General features: G+C 44.4%; 2 protein-coding genes across 2 annotated transcripts in view; both read right to left on the reverse strand.

Moving 5' to 3' along the window:
• SFT2D2 (SFT2 domain containing 2) overlaps positions 1-27,139 on the reverse strand; it is an 842,470-nt gene that overhangs the window by 738,148 nt on the left and 77,183 nt on the right. The gene's annotated exons all lie outside the window — the stretch shown is intronic.
• TBX19 (T-box transcription factor 19) overlaps positions 25,662-27,139 on the reverse strand; it is a 28,313-nt gene continuing 26,835 nt past the window's right edge. Inside the window, exon 8 of the mRNA XM_082439448.1 lies at positions 25,662-26,994. Within this exon, the coding sequence (XP_082295574.1) occupies positions 26,709-26,994 (286 nt within the window). The 3' untranslated portion in view covers positions 25,662-26,708. The remainder of the gene's footprint in view (positions 26,995-27,139) is intronic.

Here is a 27,139-nt window from a genome sequence, read left to right on the forward strand (position 1 = left end):
CCCCGGCCCTGTTCCAGATCACTGGATCCCCTGAGCCGTGCTTGCTCAGGCCTGCACAGCACCACCCCTTCATCAGGCATTGGGCAGCTGGGGCCCTCCGGGTCTTGGAGCTACAGCTGACCCCAGCCTCTTGCATAGCCTCCAGGAGGAAGGGAGCCTACCCCCGCAAGTCACTCTAAGGAGGCAGCAGCAAAAGGGTGACTGTCACTCCTGTTAAATAACAAAAATTCAACAGAGTAAATTTAAAAGATCTAAGTGGCTTTATTGAATCAGCATCATCCCACCTAGCACGTAGGGAGGAGCTCCAAGGAGCTGTACAAAATGAAAGACTATTATAAGTGGGAGGGGGAAGGGAAGAGGTGAGTGCAGATTACCTCATCCTCCTTTCAGGATGGAAAGGGCCTATGTGCCAGTTAACCTCATTAATGCTGACCAGAAAAGTCCAGACGGACAGGTTAAGACTACATTACTGGGGAAAGTTGAAATTGCAATTAGGTTAGGTCTTAAACCTTGGTCTAGTGATGTGAGCTTAGCACAATTGACTCCATTTTGAGCCTGTTGTTTCTTCTGTAGCAGTCCCCATTTGGACTTGTTGCCTGATGGGTCCCAGGCTTCTCCAGCAACCAGGACTTCTAGGTGTCTCTTACAGAGGGATACCCTGGCCATTGCCCCTGGTCCCACCCTGGTAGGGGAATCCAGATTTCTCCTGCTCTGCCTTCAGTGGGCATACGCCCATTTGGGTAGGTTAGGGCTTGGACTCAGGTGGACGCCTTGTTCCCCCAAGAGCCTACCCCTATGACCTGGCCACTCCTGTGACCCAGCCACTCCCACCCTACCCTTGGTCTGTTCCAGATCTCTGGCTCCCTCGAACTGCACTGTGCACACCTGCAAAACACACACCCCTTAGGCCGGCCTTGGGCAGCTGGGGCTGTCGAGGTCTGTAGAGCTAGGGCCCACCCCAATCACCTTCATAGCATCCAGGGGAGGAGGGAGCCCCACACGCATCAGTCTGAGGTGGCAGCTGCCAACGGTCGAGTGTCAGTTCCCACTAGGACTAGCTGCCAGTTGGAGCCCTGGGCTCCTGTGTCAACCAGGGGTCCCAAGTGTCTCTTACTGATGGATAACCCCTTAGCCTGCCAGCCCCTGCCCTGGCAAGGCAGTGCAGTGTCCTGCAGCTCTGCCTTCAGGGGGACTATGGGCACTTGAATAGGTTAGGGATGGAATAGAGTAGATGACTTCCTGTGGCCTGGCTTCGGCAGATCCTCGTCCTGTGCCCTGCTCTTGGATCCCCTGAACTGCTGCGCTCCAGAAGCAGTATGCACCGTAAGCAGGCCTTGGGCAAGATCGAGTTTCTTACCCTCTGTAAACTTACAGGTCTCAACTGCATTGAAATTCAGGGCAACTTAGATGATGGAGAGACAGAAAAAGAAAAGGTATCTGAGAGCTATCGCCCTTGCTCTGATTCTGGCTTCCTCTCTCTGGCCTTTTGGCATCTGCATGCCATCTCTAGAGCCCCATGAATAGCTTTCAAGCAAGCTGAAAACCTCACCTTCAGCAAGAACATGGCCTCTGCAGGTGTAACAGCCTCAGCTGAAACAGGCTGGCTTCTTAAAGGACTTTGACGGCACTCTTTAAAAAAGTCCTGTTGAAGTAGCAGCGTGTGGGGGTGGGAGTGGGGAGCAGGGATGATGGGGTGGGTTCACTAAATTCTAAGGACCATTTGGTCTTTGGGGGACAGGACTCAGGAGTTCTGGACCCTAGCAGAGTGGTCTTGTCTTCACTGTCTCCTCTCTCCCCATTTGTCCTTTTCCTTCCTCTGGGATGCAGCTTGCAACAAGGTTGTGTCACGTGATGGGCTGAATCATCCTCTCTCTGAAGGCTCTGCCTTAAAAGCAGACGGATTGGGACTTCCCTGGTGGCGCAGTGGATGGGACTCTGTGCTCCCAATGCAGGGGGCCTGGGTTCGATCCCTGGCCAGGGAACTAGATCCCACATGCATGCAGCAACTAAATAGCCTGCCTGCTGCCACTAAGACCCGGCACAACCAAATAAATAAATATTTTAAAAAAAAAATAAAAAAAAAAAAAAAAAAAAAAAAAAAAAAAAAAAGCAGACGGATTGCTCCTGCTGAGCGAATCCTTGTCGATTAGAAAGCCCCATCCTGACATCTGCCTGGGGTGCATATATTATCTACAAGACACTCACTAATACTGCAGGCATGCATCAGAAGCTGGAGATCCCTAAAGCATGCAGAACTACCTCCTCTAGAGCCAGCAACCTTTCAGGAAACCTTCACTTTTTAACTGTCAAGCGACCCAGAAAAAGGGCCTCCGAAAACCACAAGCTCTGTCTCCTTGCACACTTGCAGTATCGAATTGTCAGGCCCTAAGCATCAAGAACAAAATTGCAATGTATTCTCAGAGGTGTTTCATACGTGATGACTTGGTTTGGGGGTTTTCGTTTGTTTCTCTGTTTTGATTGTTTGCCTATCCTATTCAGAAGGCAGCTTTCATCCTGATGCCATTTCGGTTATCGCCATGGCTCCCTTTAAAACTGATAGTTTTGCATGGGTAGCTCTTTCTCTGAAAGGAAAATCTGCAGTATCACTTCTTTTTTTAAGTTCTGCGTCAGAAGACAGCCAAGACGCAGTGGGGGGCCGTTGGTGAACCGGCGCTTTGCTGCCACCTAGTGTCGGCGTGAGAGATTGACGCGGTAAAGAAGCAGGGACCGCTAATGGACGTGGGGGGATCTTCAGACGTTCACAGTCAGTAGTCCACAGATGGAAGATTTGCCTGCCTGCTCTGGGCCTAATGCGGCATGGCGGTAGGGGTGAGGGTTGTGCAGAGTGTTGGGTCACATGGTTGTTTCTGAACGGTTCAGCTGCTAGGCCCTGATTTAAGAAGGCTGACCACACACACCGACAGACAGAAAACGAGGCTGGCACCTGACCTCCCTACCCCATCACCAGGGCAAAGTTGGTGTGACCAGCACTTTCCTCCACTAACAACAGAACTTTTCAGTTTCCCTCTGGTGAGTTCTCCCTCCCACCTGAATCCAGTAGCCTTCCCCCCCACACCCCCACCCCCACCCCACCGGTGTCCTTCCCTGGTGAATAAGTGGAAAGAGGGGAGAGAAGGAAGCAGAGAAACATACGCAGAGTGATTTTCTCTGGGTTCCTCAGTCCCCTACAGAGAGAACGCTGAGCACTAAAACCAAGACTGCTGAGGGAGAGAAAGTGATCTTGAGTCCGTGCACTGAAATCTCCAGGAGATGCAAGCTATCACGGTGATAGGAGTGGCTTCTCACCAGGAAGGGCTGGAGAGGACCCTGCGAGTCAGCTAGAAACAGGAAAAATAGCTTCAAGCTCATTTCATATGTCTGAGGGTTGGTTGTGGTTCATCTGCAAGTTCAGAGCCCCAGTGGCAGCACCTGGTGTGTACTTATGTATGCCCCAATTTGGGAAAACTCACACAAGACTTCTTCACACCTTTAACAAAAATACTGCGAACTTCAACTAATCAGAAGGGTCAGGTACTAGAAGGTTGAATTCATTTTTCTAGTTAACTGAGAATTAATGAAGAAATTGCCTCTCTTATCCAAGAAAATGGTTGCTGGTACATAGTTGCAACTCTCACACGTCTGTGCTCTATTCAGTATTTCTGTTAACACAGAAAACTTTGAGACATGCTGATCAAATTTGATACAGCATAGAGTGTGGAGGATTGATGATGCATTATATGGCAAAATTCCATCCAAAAATAATTCGACAGGCTAGAAGTCAACAGACTTCTCTTATAAGAGATAAGACTAAAGTCCTGCAAATAGGTTTTTTTTTTTAAGTTGACCACACAGATACAGGATGTACAAATTTGACTTAATAGCAGTCGATGTGGGGAAACCCAGGTGTTTTAGTTACCTGATACAGCTGCCCAAAATGGCAAAACAGCCTCAGGCAGCACTGAGAGAGGTGTCAAAGATAAACAAAACCAGACGCTAGTTAAAGGACAGATTTTAATCAGTAATATACTATTGCAATAGGGAAAAGAGTCCAGTGTGAATCTGACTCAACTTTGACTTGCACAGAGGTGACCAGGTGTTTTAAAGGGAGAATGAGGGAATAGGGAGGGAGGGGATGCACAGGGGCTCAGTAGAGTCAGGAAAGTGAAAAAAAAACAGGAAGAGAGTTGATCCACGTGAAACCCATCTGGGTTTGCTAACTGGTGCTTACCGAAGTTAAACTCCAACATCCCACAGAGGCTGGGAAACAGAGACTCTATCTTCAGGTGTTGGCTGGAACAAACAGTCGATTCTTTGGCAGCCTTGTTTTCTTCGGCAGGTACTTTCAGTGGAGCTGAAGTCATCCTAGGGATAAGCCCCTGAGCTGTTAGAAATTATATTAGTGTTTTGTTTAAATCTTTATAGGCCAACGTTAAGGCCTAGTTGCGAAAGGGCTCAGAGGAGCCTAGCTACAGTTTGGTCAAGGAGAGAATTTTTGTCAGAGGCAGTGTTTGGAGCAGGGAAGATAGTAGTTCTACTGATTACTGCAATGGTAAGATCATGCCTGCAGTGCTGCATTCCATTCTGGCCACCACAACACAAAATGGAAAGGGGACCAGGATAATGAAAGTTCTGGAAATCATGTCACATGGGGAAAATCTGAAACTGCTGAGGAATGGAAGAATGGAAGACCCAGGAGAAAACTAAAGAGCTCTGGGGAAGGAGGAACAGAATTAAAAGCTTTCCAACAGAATTGTTTAAAACAATCAAGTAAACTGAATTGTGAGAAAATGGGGGTCCCACTGAAACCACGGGTAATCATCGGTTAAATCCATTACACCTGTAACCTGCCTTCACTGACCAAGGTCGTTGTAATTGTTGCTACAAAAAACTTGCATGTCCTCCAAACAACACTTCGCCTAAACAATAAGATGTTTGCCCCAGTTGTTTTCCAGAAGCTTGGAGTCACCTGTGTCGAGTTCGAGCTGAGCCAGGTAAAACTGGATAGGACCACTGACCCTAAAACTGGACCTGCACAAGTGTCTAATGAATGACCTCGACGTCAGAGGGCCAAAAACTCTTGTGCTAAATGCCACCATTTTTTAATGTGCATCCTATGAAGAAGCATACAACTCAGATATGCCTGCACAGAACACCACTTACCTCACCTTTTCCCTACCTCCAATCACCTTTCTCCAGGCCTAAGACCACCCTGCTTCTTTATCCCGTAAATATCCCAAGCCCCTCACCTTCGGGGAGGCAGATCCGAGACTTGTTCTCCTATCACCTCACTTGGCTGCCTTGTAAATAAACTCTTTCTCGGCTGCAAACCTCGCTGTCTCAGTATCTGGTTTGCTGTGCACTGGGCAAATGGACCTGGCTCAGCAAAACCACCATATACTGAGTTGGCCAAAAAGTTCACTTGGGTTTTTCCTCTTACAGAAAAACCCGAATGAACTTTTTGACCAACACAATAATTCAGAGTCTAACCACTGTGAGAGATGTCATAGAAATAATTCCTGTCCTGGACAGGACTTGGTCACTCTCACACACACACACACACACACACACAAGTCTCTTCCTGGCTCAACTACTTAACCAGCTGTGTGAACTTAAGAAAACTTCTTAACCTCTCTGAGCTTGTTTCCTTTCCTATGAGATAATAATGGTGCCCATGTCATAGAATGGTTGTGAGAACTAAAGGAGATAACAAATGTACAGCATCTAATTCTTGGTACATTAGCAAGTGTTCAACAGATGTTACCTCTTACATCAACTCTGAGAGTTAATGATCTGAATTTCCCCATTAGCTATGGAGAGGAAAATATAACACAATGGGGCAGATCATAGACTCATGAGCCAGATTCCCTGGATATCATGCCCAGTTCTACCACTTAAATAATTTAACTTCTGTTTCTCCATTTCCTCATTTGTAAAATAGGTATCATAACAGTCCTTACTTCATGGGTTTTTTGTGAGAATAAATGAGTTAATATATGTAAAGTGCTTAGAAGAATACCTAGTATGTGTAAGTACTATATAAGGTGGTTTGACCCACTGGATTAGTTAGGAATCTTTGGTGACAAGTACAGTCATTCCTCAGTATCCTGGGGAATTTGTTCCAGGACCACCCCCCTGCCCCTTGCAGATACCAAAATCCATGGATACTCAAGTCGCTTATATAAAAGGGTATCGTATTTGCATATAACCTATGCACATTCTCCCGTATACTTTTAAATCATCTCTAGATTACTTGCAATACCTAATACAATGTAAATGCTGTGTAAATAGTTGCCAGAACATGGCAAATTCAAGTTTTGTTTTTTAGAAACTTCTGGAATATTTTTGCCAAATATTTTCAATCCACAGTTGGTTGAATCTGAGGATGCGGACCCCACAGATACAGACAGCTGACTGCAAAAGAAACCAAAGCAAGCTGTATTAAGCTAAAAGAGGATTTGCGGCAAAGATTCAGGGAACTCTCCTGATGGTGGCTGATCTGGAACCAGAACCTGAAAAGTGCATCCACCCTCATGGAGCTTAAATCTAGAGGGGAGACAGATATTAATCTTATACTCACACATGTTTAATGTAAATTCTGGTAAGTGGCTGTGAGATAATGTCACAGGGGACTGACCTCTCCAGGGGGACTGGGAAGGATTTCATGAGAAACTCAGTGAGGTGAAATGGTTCTCAACTGGCACAACACCATGCACCCGTGGCCGTTGTGAAATCCGAGGGTGCTTTTGGTTGCTTCAGTGCCTGGGACCACTCCTGAGCAGGGACGCTGTACGCCCTGCAAGGAGCAAACAGTCCCACGCAAGGAAGCACTGTGCTACCCAAAATGCCAGTGTTGCCCCGATGAGAAACAAGGTTTCATATCAAACTAGAGCAGGGCTGGCTTCCTTACTTCCATCATGGGCTTTCTCCTTGAGACCCAGCAACACGTGTGTTTCTGCCTCTCTGCTTTGCTTATTCTTTCCCATCTCGTTTATTTACTGAGCGTCTACTAACACTTGATTCTTTCCCAAAATGAACTTACAAAGTGTTAGAATTTGGGGGTGCCAGTCCCTCCCCACCCATGCCTCTGGGTAATAATCCAGAGGAGTATAAATACGAAGAACAGGTAAGCAGGTAAAGGTTGAAGGATTAGTAAAGTTGGGTGGAGCAAGCAGGTTTCAAAATAGAAGGAGGTACACTATGACAAAGATAGGTAGAGAAGAGTGAAAGAGAGAGAGAGAGGGATTTGTTATAAAAATTTGACTTGATGCAATTGTGGGAGCAGGTTAAGCAGTCTCTACAAGTCTGTCATCTTCACATCTCATACTGGAGCTCGAAGTCCTCAGGGCAGGCAGTTCGGAAGGGAAGTGGAGAGCAGGGACAAGCTGGAAATCACAGTTACGAGCCAGAGCCCATGAAGAGGGACGGAAACCAGGGTCAGTTTCAGTTCTTATTGCCTTGACACTGATGGCATGAGTGTCCTGCTGCAGCCGGGGCCCTTCATCGTGGAACTAAGCCAAGCACCCGGCCCAGGAACCAGAGAAGTTGAAGGAGCATCAGGGAGGATAGAGCAGATGCAGGTCCTACCATTGCCTCCCTCACCCAGGTCATCCAGTGGATAAGCAAAAACATTTGTGAGTTGCAAAGTGGCTGCTCTTTACCTCTGCCCATAAGAATCTCTCTCATGGCCTATCCTTACTAGAAATACATAGGAAAAGAAATTCTGGGAAATATGGTACAGTCTACCTAAATTCACACGTTGCAAAGCCACCACATTGGGCTGGAGAATGCGTCTCAGACCTGAAGCCAAAACAAGGCACTTGTCTCAACGCAGACCTTGGGGCAGATCTGGGCAGCCCTGGTCTAGAGAATGACAGTGAGGGGAGTGGCCTACCTCACATCCTGGTGGATGGCAGAATGGAGTGCTCTGGACGGGGGATTCAGGCTGCTTTGCCAACGTGGTGACCTGCCCTGGGGTTTATCAGGAAGCTAGTGAAGTTTAAGTTTTAGAGCCCTCACTTGCAAACGCCCTTCCAAAGCCCTGGGGGCACTATCAATTTTGTACTCACAATTTTGTATTCCCAAAATTGTTCAGATTCAGGTATCACACAACTTGAGTCTGTCCTGCAACCTGTACTCTAGTTAACCTGGCCCAGGGGTGTCTGATCGTCACTGATCTCTCTAATAAGATGAGCTATTTCTCCCCTCGTGGGGAAAAGCAAGTGAAGAGTGGAGAGGTGGCAGAATCTTCTTCCCCCAGAACTCTTAGGGGAAAAAAATATTGCCTGAGTTTCCTTCTTTAAGAGCGATGATGGAACACTAAGGAAGGAGGGAAATTGTAGCATTCTGTGAAGAAACCAGCCACCCAATGAGTTTGCTCGCAAACTCATTTCCTTTTCTTCATAGTCACAGATCTAGACATTTCCCATCCTCTGCTGTGGCCTGTGACAGATTTCTAATGGAATATGAGAGGAAGTGGTATGCACTATTTCCAGCTTTCACTGATAAGAACCATCTGTACACATCTGTCCATGTTCTTTCCCCTTCTGGCTGATGGGAAAGAAAGAAGATAGCCACCACCACTACCACCAAAGGAAACTCATTCAAGAGTCTGTGTTAAAAATGGTGGAGGGGGCTTCCCTGGTGGCGCAGTGGTTGAGAATCTGCCTGCTAATGCAGGGGACACGGGTTCGAGCCCTGGTCTGGGAAGATCCCACATGCCACGGAGCAACTAGGCCCGTGAGCCACAACTACTGAGCCTGTGCGTCTGGAGCCTGTGCTCCACAACGGGAGAGGCCGCAACAGTGAGAGGCCCGTGCACCGCAATGAAGAGTGGGCCCCGCTTGCCGCAGCTGGAGAAAGCCCTCACACAGAAACAAAGACCCAACACAGCCATAAATAAATAAATAAATAAATAAAATTTTTTTTAAAACACAAAACTTTAAAAAAAATTTTAAAAAATGGTGGAGCCACAACATGGCGTCTTCCTACCAGGAAGCCACCTTAGAATGTCACAGGAGTGAAAAAACAAAGTCTTACTGAATAAAATACTAAGATTCAGGGTTTTACTTGTTGCAGTATCTAAGATCCTTAACAAAGACACATACCTATATAATGTAATAAAGAAAATTAGATACATTTAAAATTAACCAGTTTTTTAAAATCAGAAATAGAGGTCCTACAAACAATGTAGTATAGGAGGCTAAAGAGAGAAAGAGCTGTTTGGTCATCAGAGAAAGCTCGATGGAGAAGATGGATTGTGCGTTGGACATTTTAAATTAGAGTTTTAATAGGAAAAGATGAAAGGAGATAGTTCCCCATGAAAAGAACAGTAAGAGCTGAAACTAAGATGTGAAAAGAATAATAGTGGACTGGTTAGAACATACATTTTATGTAAGAGAATAGTGGGAGATTAGTCTGAAATAGTATGTTGATTCCATTTTGGAATGTTTTAAATGACGGGCTAAGGAATTTGACCTTTATATGTACGTTGCCAACAGTGAGTCATTGAAGGTTTTTGAGCAGAGGGGTAACATATCCAGTTAGGACTTTAGGAAGATGGTGCTGACAGCAATTGCAGAATGGCGTGGAAGGCAGAGAGGAGAACCCAGAGCCACAATCCAAGGACACGGTGTCCAGTGCCTGGTTGAGAGCAGCGTTCAGGACAATTCTCCGTGGTTCTCCATCATCTTAGTTTTTGAGATAATGTGAAAATGTGCTGTAAACGCCCAAGCACAATACAAATACCATGTATTAGTCTTTTTATTACTAACATTATCAAATGAAAAAGATGGGATGAAATTCCAATAAGCCAATGTTTGCTGCTTAAGAAAGCAACCCACACAAAGAGTTGGATGGGCGGAGAGAGGGCAAAAGGTTAAACTAATGACTAAAGTGAGGTTTGGGAATTAATTTTTAAAACTGTCCCATTCTCCCCATTAGCATGAAAAATTCAGTCATCCACATCAGAACCAGTGGGAAACATCTCATGAGGAGTTGAAGAGCTACAGAGAAAGAAATATACTGGGAATTATTGAAAAGAAGACTCTACCATAAATAATGGTGAGTATATCTTTGGTGACCGTAAAATTTTACTTTAAGTACACCTTCAATGTTGCATTCTCCTCCTAACTTCATTTATTCTCCACTCTTCACTTTTTAGATCCACAAGTTGCATCATAAAAGATACTGTGACCGGCAGCTTCGCTAAAATTACAACTGATAGCACTTAGCCAGGATTGAAGGGAACAGCTCTAGATCCCTAAACCTAGCACATTACTGGAGGCCACAGGCTTTTTAAAGGACTTTCAATGTCCATACAGGATAAATTGGAGGGAGGGAGGATCAAATTTGTGTTTGCTTTTGTATTTGGATAGAAGCAAGAGGGAAGAATCACCCCAAGGGGCCATAGAACCAGGGAAATGCTTTTCGACTCTGCTACCTTTTAAGTGCATTGCACTGAAATATTTATGCTTGCTGCATTGCAAATATACAGAATCATAAATGCTAAACTCATAACATTATTAATTTATCAGATATCTACGGGCCTATGTCTCCAATAATCACAGAGAGTCTTTAAACAATAAATAACTTTTTTAAAAATACCAAGATAAAATAATGAAGTCAGCAGGAATGAATGGATACTTAATGAAGGACAGAAACATGAGGTCAAAATAGAGGAAAGAGAGTTCAGTTCAGAAACACTCACTGAGCCTCTAGTGTATAACAGGTATTTGCGTTGGTTTCTAGAAATACAAAAATGAAGGAGACCCAACTGCTGTTCTGGGGGAGCTTCATCCAGTGAGGTAGAAAGATGCCTAAAACACTAAAACTGGGACTATGATAGAAACTATGACCTTCAAAAGGCTACATTGTCAACAAAAGAGTGACATTGGGAATGTTCACCAACCGGCACAGGAGAAATTACACGGAAGATCATGCATCCTTGTCTGGGCTCTGGGTGAGAGGAAACTCCTCCCTTGATTGTTTAAACATTTGAACTGAGACACTGGATTGGTTCAAACATTGGAAACAAGAAAACCCCAAGTTTAAAAATTAACATTAAAATTGGGCCTGGGCTGGCATGGCAGAGGGTTTTTCTCCAAGATGGTGGCAAGAACATTTCCCAGGCCACGTGTTCTTCTTCCAGTGTGACTTGGGCACACCTACTATCAAAATGTAGAGTCCACCTTCCCTCGCCCTTGAATCTGGGTGGGTTGAGACTATGACAGAAGTGATATTATATGACTTCCAAGGCTACGTCATAAAAGGCAAGACAGCTTTTTTTTAATAGACTTTATTTATTAGACCAGTTTTAGGTTCACAGCATAATTGAGAGGATGGTACAGATTTCCCATATACCTCCTGCTTTTACACATGCAAGCCTCCCGCCTTATCAACATCCCCCACCAGAATGGTACGTTTGTTACAACTGTTGAACCTACATACATATCATTATCACCCAGAGTCCATAGTTTACATTAGGGCTCACACTTCATGTTGCATGTTCTATGGGTTTGAACAAAACGTATGACATGTATCCTACATTACAGTATCATACAGAGTATTTTCACTGCCCTAAAAATACTCTGTTCTCCTCCTATTCATCCCTCTCCCCACCGAGTCCCTGGCAACCACTACTCTTTTTACTGCAAGATGGCTTTTTTCTGGTTCTCTTCAGGATGTTGGCTCTTAGAACTCGGCCACCATGCCAAGAGCTCAAGCAGTCACTTGAAGGGGCCACATGTAGGCGTTCCAGCCAACAGTTCTGGCTGAGGTCCCAGCCAACAACCAGCATCAACCACCAGACATGAACTTAAGAAGCCTTCAGATGAGAAGCCTTATGAAGCCTTCAGATAAGAAGCCTTCAGCCCTTGGTTCCTCTCAGCTGAGGTTCCAGGTACCATGGAGCAGAGACCAGCCATCCCTACTCTGCCCTTTTTGAATTTCTGTCCGACAGAAGCCATAAGCATTATAAATCGTTGTTGTTTGTACCACTATGGAATATATGACTGACAGGAGACAATTTCCATTTCGACTCAGTGTCAATGGTCACTGAGTTCGCTGCTCAGAGGTCTATACCTCTGATGACGGGATAAAATTTCCACACAGCAGCTTCCTGGTCTGTACATTTCAATCATGTTTCTCTTCCATTACCAAAGCTCCTCTAGTGCCAGGTGCCATAGGGCGTGTTTGTGTCACAGTGCAATCTCTGGCACTGCGTTTTCATGTCATGACCAGTAGGAGTCTCCCTGGATGCCATTTTTTGCAGGATTGATGGGAGGCCAACAATAGCATGGAAATGACTGAGAACCCCGTATATGTATTTCACTAAATCCAAACTATTAAATGTATTTCCAAATTCAATTTCCTTTTAGTCAGATTCCAAAAATGCCCAACACCACCCAATACAAAGAGAAGTGTTATAGAAGGAGATGGAAAGAAAAATTGGACTTAACCAGATGGTATAAAAATATCTTAGATTTGCAAATTTTACAAAAATATATGATCATATGAACATATTGCTGTGTCCCTTCCCACAGCATTCATTGGAAGAGGCTTATACAAGCAAGGGGCCCTAAAGCTAACTTTCATTAGCTTTCACTAGATCCACCTCTGCTAACAAAGAAATATCATTCAAAACCTGTACACAGAAATAAACTACTCATAAGAATTATGGACACGAAATAAAGAGGCTTTTCATAGAAGAGAAGCTCAAATGGCCATAATACTATGAAAAGATATTCAACCTCAGCAAAGATGGAAATTAAAACAACCAGATAAAATTTTGGACCATTCAAATCAAAAAATATTAATAGCTCAGTAAAACAGGGTGTTAGCAAAGTTGGAAACTTATATATTACTACTGAGATCGTAAACTGATACAACCAGTTTAGAGAACAATTTAACAATACCCACCAAAGTTGAGCTGTACCTATCCTAAGACCAGGAGTCTACTTTTGGGTGTCTATCCTACAGACACTCTCACAAGAGACATGTACAAGGATGTTCATTGCATCACTCTTGATAACAGAAAACAAGTGAAAATTAACTGTCCTAAGTAGGGGCATGACAAACTAAGATTTGTTCATAAAATGGGAAACTAATAAATGATGACAGAACAATTAAAATGAATTAACTGTAACTAGGTTTATAAATGTGGATATATTTTTAAATCATTTGTTGAATTGCTTTAAAAAGTGTCAAAATGACTTGTAGAGGTTGATATCATTTACCTATAATTTAAGATATATAAAATAATTTTGTGTATTAGTTACAGATTCATATACGTTAGGAAATTTACAAGAGCATACATGGGAGTGATATACGTCACCTTCAGGATTGTCAAGTACTGTGAAGGATCTAAGAATTTGCCCTCCTTCTAAGCTAACAAGTTAGCTTGCCAGTTTTATGGATGCTGGCAAAAGACACGAGATTCCTGGGTCAGAGACAAAGCACGTCATCACTCACGGCAGAGCAGGCAGCACGCGCTTGATGTTTGCATCAGTTCCCCCTGCCTCGCAAGTCTCACAAGGGTGATGCTGAGTGGCCCAGGTGGAGATTGTACACACAATGGGTTTCTCTCATAGCTGAGGAACCCCCAAGCTTTTATGATGAACTGTAAGAAAACTTGAACCCTGGAGGGAGACACTCACTTTACTGTACCAGATAGTAAACAAAGCTGCCCTCTGCTCGTAGGGAGAAAGCATCTCCATCTTCTAAGATTGTTCACTCCACAAACAACCTTGCAAAGATAGTCTGGGACAAAATCTGTCAGTGCTTCTGCTCAAAAGATGTGCAGAAACATGAGCAACGTCTCTGAAAAGTTATTTCAGGGAAAGAAAGGTGGGGAAATATATTGGAGTGTGAAGCTTTAGTATCTGTAATATTGGTTTTTTTAATAAAAGGGAAAAACTTTTCTAATTTAACATAAGAAAAAATTTTAAAGAATGATTTGAAGTAGATATGGCAAATGTGAACATCTATTTAATATTGTTGGTGGGGATATATATTTCTGCTATCTTATTATCTGTAACTTTCTGAATGTTTAACATATTTAAAATATTCCTTTTTAAACATGAAATTAATTGCAGCCAGGTGCTTTCTAGCTGCTCCCATCTATATTCACACAGGCCACTTTATGGGGCTGTTCTCAGAATCTTCTCTCCTTTGGCCAAGGGAGCCTCCATTCCTGGCTTCCTGTCTTTGACACCAAAACTAAGAGAGGAGACTACAGTTGGTCTTTGGATACACAAAAGATTTACCTATATTTCAAAAGAAGTTCTGACTCAGTCTTCCTTGGAAAAGCAAACAGCTAACTGAGGTATTTTCCTCAGTGAGGGTAAGAGGGCAGAGGGTCTATTACTGTTTCCATTTCTGGCTAAATGGGGGTAATGGCAGTGGGATCGAGAGAAGGAGGTGGTACAGTTGAACCAAAAAGTATTCTTGAAGTGGCATAGACCAAGTTTATTGGCTTATCAGATGTGGCAGATGAAAGAGAGCAATTCTCTGATAACTCACAGGGCTCTAGTATCTGAGTCAATGGTGATGTCATTCATCTAAACAGGGAATATGTTGAAAGAGAAGTTATTAACTTCAGATTTACATGTGTTGACATTGAGGCACTCATAGGACACAGAAGTGGAGATGTCCTGTAGGCCATAGTACATATAGGTCTGGAACCAAAAGAAGAGGTCTAGTCTCAAGAATTTATGTCATTGGCACATGCATTGAAAGCTGAAGCCATGGGCTGAGCATATCACTCAACAAGCAGTAGGTCTTAACTTTGGAGAGTGATGGATCCTATTGGAAATCTAATGAAAGCTACAGATCCCTTACTTTTACCATCCCCATCAAAATTACCCTATGAGCATATACATACATTTCTGCCTACACCAAAGCCCTTGCTTATGGAGTTGCTGGTACCCCAGGTTTCTATATATTCATTAAATGAATTAAGGGCATTCAAGAAAGTGCCCTTATCTTACCTATAGTTTAACTCTTCAGGACTCATAGGGCACTAGCCCTACACAGCAGGAGACCAGGGCGTTGGAAGAAGGTTCTGCTTTCTCTACTTCCGTTTCCCTCCCTACGTAAACCCACTAATGGGGTTCCTGCCTCTTAAACAACAGTCTAATGATTGATCCTGGGCAGTTTCATTATCACAAGCCCAGGGCCTCTGTTGGACTGCCTGTGGTCTGAACTGGTAAATAAATCCTATGCCTGTGGTTGTGAGTGCTGTGAGCCTGCAGGACTCACCAGTTCTGCTTCCTGATTCTTTATGTGAAATCTCACCAACGCTGGGCCATGCTACAAGTCTGGAGTTTTGCAACAACTTGGAGAGAAGAAAATCTTAAGATGGCATGCAGCGTTTCTAGGTCTCAGACCATATCAAGCACTTGGCAGGGAGACACTCGCTCGAGCTAGGACAGGTGAACAGAGTTGTCTGTAACGAAACAAGCAGCCGCTTTTACTGCCTCCAGCACTTCCAGCTGCTCTAAGCAGCAGCCTTATTTCCTTCTGTAAATAGTGTGCTAAGTAATAGACCCACCTACAGGATGCTGAGAAAAGTGCAGCAGTAGGAATTTAAGGCCCCAAAGGAGGGCTCATCTGTTGGCTTCTCTACTTCTCTGCTCATCTCTGCCTTATTCCTTTTGAGAAAAACATTCACTCCTTATATGCTCAAAACGGCAGGATTCTTTACTCCCACTGACCAGCCCACAATCACATGTTCCACGTTGCAGGTTGACCAACCCATCCTGAGCAAACCCATGCTGTCTGGTTTCAAAATGAAGATCCCGCATTCCAGGGAGGTCCTCAGTCCCAAGCAAGCCAGGGTGGTCACCTTCCATGTTTGCCACTTCTGTTTCCCAAGGACTCACTGACTTCCCTCTGGGACAAGAAGGTATCCCTGGTGCCCGGTATCTCATCCTCCCTGCTGGGAGAGAAATTTATGGCCTCATCCTGCTCGTGGCCCTCCTGGCAGCAGACTTACCAAACAGTGGCATAACTTATACATATATGCCCCCAATTTGAAGTCTAGTCATTAGAAAGGATCATAAAATCCTCTTCATCCATTTCATCACATTTGTGAATTTTAAAAATGCAGACTTAGTCCATCACTTCTGAACTACTTTTGTCAGTGCTTTGACTACAGCACAATTTTTTCGATGTCAATACGTCTACTTTATAAAATCTATCCTAAAATCAACCCCCTCTTTTTAATGACAATCAATATTTTTGAGACTTCATTAGACTTTGAGGTCACATTTCCATTAATAATCCAAACTATAATAGGTTCACACCTATAGCCTACTCACTCCAGGAAATTCAGTCTTTTGCCAGACTCTGTCCCAAAAAGCTTCTGACGATCCCCTAGAGATGCTTCCCTGTCACTCAGTCCTTCCTGGAGGACAGCAATCAGCCAGCAGCACTCCTGGTCCTCGCTTGCCCCTGACGCCCTGCTCATATCACCGTGTCCTTACCTCCTGCTTCTCTGCTCCCTACAGCCAGCCTCCCCATAAGCGTGAGCACAGATCCCTTCCTTAATTGCCACAGTAGTCCTAGAGACCTGGTATACATTTGATAAGAAACCAAGAGAAAGCACAAGCAGAGTAAATAACTGCTGCTACTAGGTCCACTCTCAGTACAGTGGGGATATCGCTGTATTGTGGATGGGAGCATGGTAGGGAGACCTACCATCGCATGGTCTGAATTCCACCCTTTAGTAGTTGTGTGATATTGGGAAACCCATCTAAGCTCTCCAAGCCTGTTTCCTCATCTATAAAGGGGGGATAATGATAACATCTATCCAACATGAAAACTGGTACATGAATGTTTATAGCATCATTATTCATAATAGCCAAAAAGTAGAAACAACCCAAACGTCCATCAACAACTGAAAGGGTAGACAAATGGGGGTATATAGTGGAATATTACTTGGAACAAAAAGGTGTGAAGTACTGATTCATGCTACAACATTGATGGACCTCAAAAACAATATGCTAAGTGAAAGAAGCCAGTCACCAGGGACCATATCTTACCTGATTCCATTTAAATTAAATGTCTAGAAATCTATACAGAAAGAAAGTAGATTAGTGGTTGCCTAGGGCTAGGGATGGAAGGGAGCAGGAAGAAAATGGAAAGGGACTACTAATGGCCACAAGTTTTCTTTTTATTTTATTGGAGTATAGTTGCTTGACAATGTTGTGTTAGTTTATACTATACAGCAAAATGAATCAGCTATACATATACACATATCCCCTCTTTTTTGGATTTCCTTCCCACTTAGGTCACCACAGAGCACTGAGTAGAGTTCCCTGTGCTATACAGTAGGTTCTCATTGGTTATCTATCTTATACATAGTATCAATAGTGTATATATGTCAATCCCAATCTCCCAATTCATCCCCTCCCCCCTTGGTATCCATAGTTTGTTCTCTACGTCTGTGTCTCTATTTCTGCTTTGTAAATAAGATCATCTATACCAATTTTTTCAGATTCCACACATATGTGTTAGTATACAATATTTGTTTTTCTCTTTTTGACTTACTTCACTCTGTGTGACAGACTCTAGGTCCATCCACATCTCTGCAAATGACCCAGTTTTGTTCCTTTTTATGGCTGAGTAATATTCCATTGTATATATGTATCACATGTTCTTTATCCATTCCTCTGTTCATGGACATTTAAGTTGTTTCCATGTCCTGGTTATTGTAAACAGGGGCACAAGGTTTCTTTGTGGAATAATTAAAATATTCTAAAATTAGATTATGATGATGGTTACACAACTCTATAAATATACTTGGAAAACCAATGAATTGTATGCTTTAAACAGGTAAATTTTATGATATGTAATTTGTACATCATAAAGCTACTTAAAAAGTAATAGAACCTACCTTGTAAGCTTATTGTAAGAGTTAAACTAGATAATGCATGTAAAGTGCTTAGCACAGTGCCTGGCACATATTAAGTGCTCAGTAAATGTTAGCAGTTATGATTAACACACAGCAGTCCAACTCAAGACATTTCAGCGAGTCATTCTTAAATAGAACGGAGTGTAAACTATCATCGACAGCTGTGGGTAGGTTGTGCTGCAACAAGCCTGCCCAGTTTCTTTTTGGTTTGTTTGTTTGTTTGTTTTTACCATCCACCTCTTCCCCCAGGTAAGATGAAGGTCATGGCTTTATGAGCTGCTCCCCTCATCCATCATGGGATGCTTTCAACAGCATCTGTAAGCAACACTTTAAAAAAAGAGGGAAAGAATGAAAGAGAGGGAGGAAGGAAGGAAAAAAGTGAAAGAATCAAAGGAGAGAAGCAAGGTAGGAGGGAAAGAGGGATGCACAGAGTAACCTCCAAGGAAGCATGATAAAACTCCAGGTGTGCAGAGGTTAACAATATACAGACCAAAAACAAACAAAAAAGTTCTGCCAAAGAGATATGATCTTACAAAGACAAAAACTTAACAAAAATATATACAAACCAAACATGTTGCTTCCCCATCTAAATTTTCCAAGCACTGCTAAGGATTATTTCTATACACTCTGGGTTAATATCTATGGAGTACCAACCATGTGCCAGGCACACGTGCAGGGTATTAGAGATATATCAGCGGAAAACAGTCTTTGTCCTCAAGTATAACCAAGACAATCACCCACCCTGGAACAGCAAAATAAATCATTTCTTTAATTTAAATCTCTAACTAGAGTGACTGTCAACATCTGCCAGCTCAAGTTAATAGAATTCGTCGGGGTGTCCTCACTTCTCTCGTGACTGTCTGCGGTACAGCCCTGGACGCTCCTTCCCCAAGTATCCCACTCAGCAGTTTCAGCCCAGGCCCCAAATGTGCAAGCTCTTGAGGATCAACTCTTTCAACTCACACACCAGCCATTTTTCTCAGTACATACGAGTGTCCAGGTGGCTGCAGGAGTCCACATGGGGTCCAGAAGCATCTGTTACCTTTGATGGTTCTTGTGTAGAAACCAATCGTCCCTTCAAACCATCCCTCCCATTTGGTGAATTTTGTCTTAGAGGTCATATTATACTTTTCCTGCTGCCCAACCTTGGTCTGGGCTATCCCAGGCTACCCAATATATTTCACTAAATTTGAACCACAAAGAGAGAGAGAGTTAAGATCTGAATCCCTTTCCTTCTAAGACATCGATACATTCCTAACTACCTTTGTCCAATCTCTGCTCAACAGCCTCCAAGCTCCACGTCATCCAATGGGTATGTGGGAGGGAAACCGCAGCTCCCCCTCTAGAACCAGCCGTGGTTCACCTGAAACTCCCTGTATGCTCCTCCCCACAACCCTGCTCCCCAAAAGTGCTCTTCTAGAACAGAGTGAGTCTGCGCCAAAGGTTACTAACTTCTCCAGTAGGAACAGGAAACTCCCCGCTAAATAGATACACAGGTACATCCACGTGCATGTAAATGCACACCCAGTTACTCCCACGAGGCACTGCAAGTCAGAGCGATCACGAACAGAAAAAGTGAATTTCAGATTCTTCCATGTTGAGAACAAGAATGTGACCAACGTCTCACTCCAGTCCCAGGCTGATTCTCTCCAAGTCCTAACATGGGCCTGACAAGTTGTGCTGACCTCCAGGTCTCCCAGATTCCAGTTTTCTCTCGGTTGCCTGGGGTCCCCACCGCTGCTCTTCCTACACCCTCGTGCCTGTGAGAACAACGGAAGAGGGAGGGGTTTCTGTGCCTTCTCTTTTGGGATCACAGGCAGTTCCCTTGTTAACGATTCCTAGATTGACTCTCCGAGGACCAGAGGGCAGGTTTTTTCCACAGAGGGCTGGCATCTCTACAATATTTTGTTTGTTCCACATAAATAGCACCCCAGGGATGTTCCCCCGGCTCTCAGAGGCTGCAGCAAGGACAAGGAAAAACAAGCTTGGGTGCTGCGTTGGTTAGTTTAATGTGTAACTTGGCTAGGTTGAAGGTATTTTGTAGATGTGACTAATATCATCTACAATCAATTGACTTTAAATAAAAGTGATTATCCTCAGTCATGTGGATGAACCTCAGCCAATCAGTTGAAAGTTCCTAAGAACAAAAGTGAAGTTTCCTTGAGGAAGGAGAAATTCCACCTGTGGACCGTGGTGTCCACACCTGCTTGAGCTTGCCTACAGAGTTCAAGTTTGCCTAACCACCCCCCCACAACAAGTGCATACGCCAATTCCTTGCAGCCAATCAATCCACACATACACATATACATATATGATTTACTGGTTTTGTTTCTCCAGTAGAACCCAGAGCGTTGCAGATGCCTCATACTCTTTGTAAAATCTGCTACTACAGAACATTGTTTTATAGATGTGGAAACTGAAGTCCAGTAAGGTGTAGTACCTTGCTCAATGCCAAGGTGAGGTAACTTGCTCAATGCCAGCGGCAGAACTGACATGTGAATTTCAGGTTTCTTCCTCTGTGCCCATTGCTCTCAATGCTCTTTCCTCTGTAGATTTTAGACTGTCATCCATCAGAAGTGGCACTGTATTGGTCTGCAAGATCTTCACTACAGAGAAGCCCTACTTTTTATAGCATTAAACGTCAAAATCTTCTGCACAGGCCCAAACACCTACCTGTCAATGCCAAAAGCCCTGCTGAGCGGCAGTGTCAAAGGCTGCCTATTGCTCCCAATCCAATTCCAGGTATTTGGTGGGTCTTGACACAGTAATTTAGAAATTAGGAGTTGGCTACCTGCTCACGTACCCCGTCTGTCCCTGCTCCTCTCTGCCATCGCCACCACTGCAGAGGAGTGGGAAGCAGTGGGTCTTTGCAAAAAAATGATGGCTATAAAATGCCTTCCATATCTGCCGATTTTCTCCTCACTCTGCCCTGCCACATATACTCTATGCTTTCTTTTTGTCTCTTGGCTGACAAACATCAGCGAATTTTTATACAGTCATCAATTAATCTCTTCACCTCAGTAAGTCAGAAAGAGACAGACAAATACCATATGATATCACTTATATGTGGAATCTGAAATATGACACAAATGAACTTCTCTGCGAAACAGAAACAGACTCACAGACATAGAGAACAGACTTGTGGTTGCCAAGGGGGAGGGGGAGTCGGGGAGGAAAAGACTGGGAGTTTGGGATTAGCAGATGCAAACTATTATATATAGAATGGATAAACAAGGTCTGACTGTATTAGCATAGGGAACTGTATTCAATATCCTGTGATAAACCAAAATGGAAAAGAATGTATGTATATGTATAACTGAATCACTTTGCTGTACATCAGAAATTAACACAACATTGTAAATCAACAATACTTCAATGAGAGAAATTTTTTTTAAATAGTAATAATCTCTTCACCTCAATAAAACTTACCTCTGATGTCCTTCTCTCAGGAACTCAATTAATAGCTAAATAATTTGATAATTTATATTGCCTGTGGTAATGTAGGCAACAAACAAGTCAAACAGCTATTCTTCACAGATAATATTTATACAGTAAAATGATTTTTCTTGTCTCAACCCAAAAGAAACACAAACTGGAAAAATACGTTGGGGTAGGTCAGGCACCAGGAGATAAAGTCTTAGGGGATCCTAAGTCAGTGCCTTTCAAATCCTGTCAACGTACACTGTGACCTACTCCATTCATGGGTAATGTTAAACCAGTGTTTTCTCATCCCTAAACTGAATGGACAGCAATAAACGCTTTCTAAAGTCCTTGTAACAAAACAGTCCTTTAACTGCTAGAAGTGTTCAGAGGCTGAATTTACTTTGCTGCATTCTGGTGTAATTGTCTTGTGGAGGTGGGGAAAAACTGAGAATCTACTACAAGAAGGTAGACATTGCCTCTGCCAGTCATCCAGAGAGAAGATGGGAAACCTCAGAAAAGAAACTCCTACGTTTTTCTGGGCATCAGTCTCTTGGTTTGAACATCAAAGAATCGAATTAATATACTGAGGGTATTTCTACTAAAAACTGAAAAGATGATCTGAATGGAGGGCTAGATGGGAGGTAGACAGGGTGCCAGAGACAGAGTTCCTACTATTTGATTCCATTTATATGAAGGTCAAGAACAGGTTAAACTAACATGCGGTGATAGTGGTCAGAGTAGTATTTATCTTGGGGGCGAGTATTGCCTGGGAAGGGGCACACGGAGCCCTCTAGGGTGCTGGAAATATTCTATATTTTGCTCTTATTAGGAGTTTTACAAGTATGTACATATGTAAACATTCATCAAGCTTTAAGCTTTCAACATTAAGATTTGTGGGCTTCCTATCATATATGTCCATCTCAATACAAATAAAAATGTTAAAATCGATGTTAGTAAATTGAAGATGATTAAACTAACTTGAAAACCAAGTTATGTAGATGTATATAATATAATCCCTTCTGTTATGGAGTTTCCCTCTATAAGCCTCTAGAAAAAAACAGTACAACTTGGCTGGTGCATCCAAGTTGGGTGATCATGGGTCCACAGCTGAGGCAGTGATAGAGCCCATTGCAGTGGAGACTGTAGTGATTTTGAGAGATTCCCCAGGAACCTAGAAGCTGCAAAATCTAACTGCCCCTCTCACAGAACATTCTCCCTCCATTGCCAACTGAGGAGGATCTGGGGTCACTTTGGTAACAGTGGTTTTCCTCGCAGCCCCTTCTGTATTTTTGTAATCGTGATCTAAGATCCTAACCGCAGCCTGAGAACCAAGATGTCGGTGGTGGTGCCAGGCAGACACGCTGACCTGCAGACGGAGGTGATTAGAACACACACACTAGGACCCAGCCACATCACGGAGGTGATCTCCACTAGTCAACAAGAAAGAGCTGCATTTGCCCAAGTAGCTGTGTAACAAGTGCTTAGCACAGAATCCAGCCAGTACAGATCTGCAGAAACCATGTGTTGGATGCCCCAAGGGGAGAAACTTCACTTAAAAGGAGCGTCTCAGTCCCTCTTCTAGGCGAGACTAGTCACATGTACTAACGAAGCTTGCTACTTGCCACAACTTTTAACCACTGGCCTTAGCAGGTATTTCCAATTCCATTTTGTTTACGATAAATATAAGCTCCATTTTTTTCCATTTTTAAAGCATCTTCACAGGCCTAACATAGCCTGTAACATAGTGAAGCTTGGAATTAATGAGCCGGTGCGTGTTTGCCCATGTTGGGTGGCTTGTTCATCCCATAGCAGATGGGACTCTGGCAGCGAGTCCCTCCAAATCAACCAGCTCGGCAGGATGGAGTATGGGCATGGCAGCCCCCACTGCAGATGCAGAGAGTAGGAGGAGGGGAGGTAGCTCCCCCAAGTGCGTGGGAGGGGCTGTAGGAATTTGTACCCAGAAGGTTGGGGTGCACGGCAGACATCGTGGCTGTCTCTGCAGCGACGGTAATGGGAAGGGTTTGGAATCTTCAGACCCCAGAGGCTCTTCCCTTATGCCTTTTCCAGCACTGCATACACCTTCCCTGACCTCTGCTCCCGGATGCCCATATTCTGTTTACCAACCTTGCCAGGAGCCAATGAGTGGCTCAATGAGTGGAGAAAATAAAAGGGAGGGAGTTGAAACAAGTGCCACTGGAATGTCCCAGTTGCCTTTCCCCAACTTTGATTAACCTATAGTTCCATAAAACAGGACTAATAGTCTTCACAAATGTGACATGCTATTATTCACCCAAAGTTATTCCAGTCTTGGGGAAACGTGGCAAACATCTACCAGACTTCAGATACCTTTTATTGAGTTTTTTTCTTAATAACCTAGTGTTCTCACTCTCCTCATATCACACCTCCCCACCCCTTCATCCCAGGTCTAGGAGGTGCCGAAGGGAATGAGCAGTGCCTGCAAACTCCTGGCCTAAATCCGGTGGGCAGAGGTGTTTGGTGATAAGAGTGGCTCAGCAGGACAGGGGAGAGCCACGGAAACGCCATTAGGTTCCACAAGGGGAGACACTTTCAAATAGACCAGGCCTTCAGGAGAGTTAAAATCTCCACCACCTGGCTAAAGGAACTGTATTAACTCTTTCTATCCAAGTGGGATTTAAATTTCTTTTAAATGTCATGTGATAGAAGAGGTGAAGAAGCCTAAAACTCTGAAGTGGCACCATTTCTGAGTCAGATAAAGAAGATGCATGAGCAAGGAAAGGATGTAAAAGGCTTCAAAGTTTGTCTAATATGTCAGAGACTCTGTCATTTATTAAATTGACTTAAGCAATTAATCAGAAATTAGCCCTGGACTATCTGGAGAAAACACCAGAAAGTATATGACTCTAGCTGCATGGCTAAATAGAGATCCTCCAAGTGGAAGCACCTATCACATTGTGTTTAAAAATCATCGCAGGTTCCAAGCTGAGCATCCAGTTAAGACTGATAAGGTATAATCGCCCCACACTCAGCTAACACTTACATTATTGCTTCACAGAGGCCCCAATTCACCTGAGCAACATAAATGAAGAAAGGAAGGAGGTTACTGGCTTCTTTCTGCTCTGTGCCTCTGGGCCCATCTTCTGGCTCCTCCAGGCTGGGGGGAGGCGCAGGCAGGTGAGACTAAACGTAGGTGTTCATAGACCTAATTGTACTTGCTAAGCACTTAGGTGTGTGACCAATCACTGCAGTGACTGGTGAAGAGGCCTAAACTTCTAACTTACCAAAATACCATCTTGCAGAGATGCTAGTATGTTAATATCTTAATGGCCTCTAATGATATCGCAGAAGGACCAGGGAACCAAAAACAGTCCTGCCTCAGGGAGCTTTTCAAAGAGCAGTCGTGTAGGTACATTGTGCCTTGGTCCCTCACACACCAGTTAGGGACCCGGAGCTCTGGCCAGGCAACCCTAAGTGTGGTCAAGTGGCTTCCCAGGATACTGGCATCGTTTCTAGAGATCCACGTCCAAAAATGGAATGGCACCAAAATACCAGGCTAACCACAACATGTTAAAAGACCCTTCTCTGCAGAAAGAGCCATGGACTCAACAGGACGTCCCAGGCTAGGGCTTGGCCTGTGTGGGTTTGCATGGGCTCCACTGATGGAATAGAGGTGGGAGCAGCTGAGCCACTGCCAGGCTCCGAGTGGACCCTCAGGCTCCCTCAGGGATGACCCAAGAAGGCCACCAGTCCGTGCAGCGTGATGTTGATGATGGGAGAACCGCCCATCACCCAGGTCTGGAAACCTCACTCCTGTGGCGATCAGCACGTCCAGTGGTGGACAGAAAAGGAAAAGGAAAACCAATGAAACCGTGATTCTGCTCATTGGCTACAGCAATGGCCTAGGCTGGGGCAGAGGTTGAAACTCTTATCTGATGAGGTTCCTGGAGTATTTATCATTCTCTTTCTCTATTCCAGGCAAGCTGTTTCCAAATTTGGCTCTGAGGTCACTGTCTGGGGCACTTGTAAGAAACGCAGATTCCTGGGCTCCAGCCCCAAAGATTCTGATCCAAGAGGTATGGAGTTTGCCCAGGAATCTGTTTCTAACTGGTGTTCCAGGTGATCCCGGCACAGGGGATCCAAGGACCAGTGTTTGGGAATAACCGCTCTAGTCCACACCGACTCCTTATATCATCAGTCACTGAGAATGGGCTGCATCTCATGTGTAACACCGAGCATGTCCCCGGGCTCCCACTCTGACCTGCTGCCCTGTCCCGGGACACGTGTCTCTGAGCTCTGCCCCCCAGTGAGCTCCACAACTGTCCATTTAGCACATGCACTTCACACCCACTCAACTCAACCAGTGTTTATTGGGCACCTACTACAGGCAAGGCACAGAACTAGATACTGCTTTGGGGAACAGAGACAAGAAGGCTGGGCCTCACCCTCGAGGGGCTCACAGTCTAGTGGGAGAGAGACACACGCACAGGTACTAAAAATACAAGGCAGAATGAGATGAGCTCTAGAAGAGAGGCAAAACCAGTGGGAGGTCAGGGAGCCCAGCAGATCACATGCTTGATGCAGTGGGTGGTGCTCTGGCCAGTCCCTGGGAGATGGGCAGGATTTGTACAGGCAGGACTGAACAGAGAAGGATATTTCAGGTACAGGAGTAGGTATAGAGCTGGTAAAGTACACTGAATGTTCAAAAGACAGGGACAGAATGTATGCCTTGATTGAAATATAGGATGCTAAAGGGAAAACAGGTAGCTAAAGCTGGAAAAGTGGTCTGAGGGCAGATGGCAGAGGAGATCGACTTCAATCTGTAGGCAATGGTGAACCATCGAAGGTTTCTAAGCCAGAGAGTGACATGATCTCATTTCCTCAATTCTCAATGCTGTAATATGTGATTAGCTCTATTTTTGTTAACGTCACTCCATGGACTTACACCCTTTCTTGGTCTCAGAGCAGAAGCTCTGTGGCCACACATCCTTTCAGGGCTGCACAAAGCTACAAAGCAGTGGCCTTAGGCTAAGCAAATTTTGAGCTCACTTAACAGCCTTGCACCAACCGCCTCCACAGAACAAGAAGGACAGCCTTCTAGAATCACTTGACAGTAAGGGGCAGGGCACAAGGAAAATACTCAACGAACTTTTGTTGCCTAAGTATAGCGTGGATAAGTTGCAGAGAAAATGGGAGCACAAAAAAAAAAAATGGTGGAGAGATGCAGGTGACAAAATTAGCATCATCCAAACTAAACCATCTCCCTGTAGGCTTCTGGTATAACCCCGTTCACTGGGTGGGGAGACTCTGCAGTCTGACTCACTGGGATTAGTAGGTGAGACTTCTAAGAGCTCTACACCTAGCAGGTTCTCTGCTGACACCTCTCCTAGGATCCTGCTTAACTATCCAGTGAGGAGGGAGAATGGCGCCCACCCCCACCCGGGCTACCACAGCCTGAGAAGGGACGCGAGGTCACTGCTGTCCAGGTAGACACAGCGATGCTGGTCAGCGAGGGTTCCCCCAGAACCTCCACACCAGCCGAAGCAGGTGCCTGGGTGGAGAGAGGCGAAGTCACAGCTGGATTACCCAGGAGAAACGCTCCCAGGGAGCCGGCATGCACCTCTGAGCTCGACCCGGAAGGGCCCCCGCCACCGTTGCTGATGGTCCACAGGCACGGGTAGGGGCTGCAGAGAAACAGAGAGAGAGAGAGAGAGAGAAAAAAAAATGCTTGACGACACACCCAGGAAGGATTGCCACCTGACAAGCACGCACGCAGTGCTGAGAGGGGCACAGGTCTAGGAAGAGAGTATCTGACCATGGCGTTATTTC

This window comes from Balaenoptera physalus (assembly GCF_965194825.1).
Source record: "Balaenoptera physalus genome assembly, chromosome: 1".
Taxonomy (NCBI): Eukaryota; Metazoa; Chordata; class Mammalia; order Artiodactyla; family Balaenopteridae; genus Balaenoptera; species Balaenoptera physalus.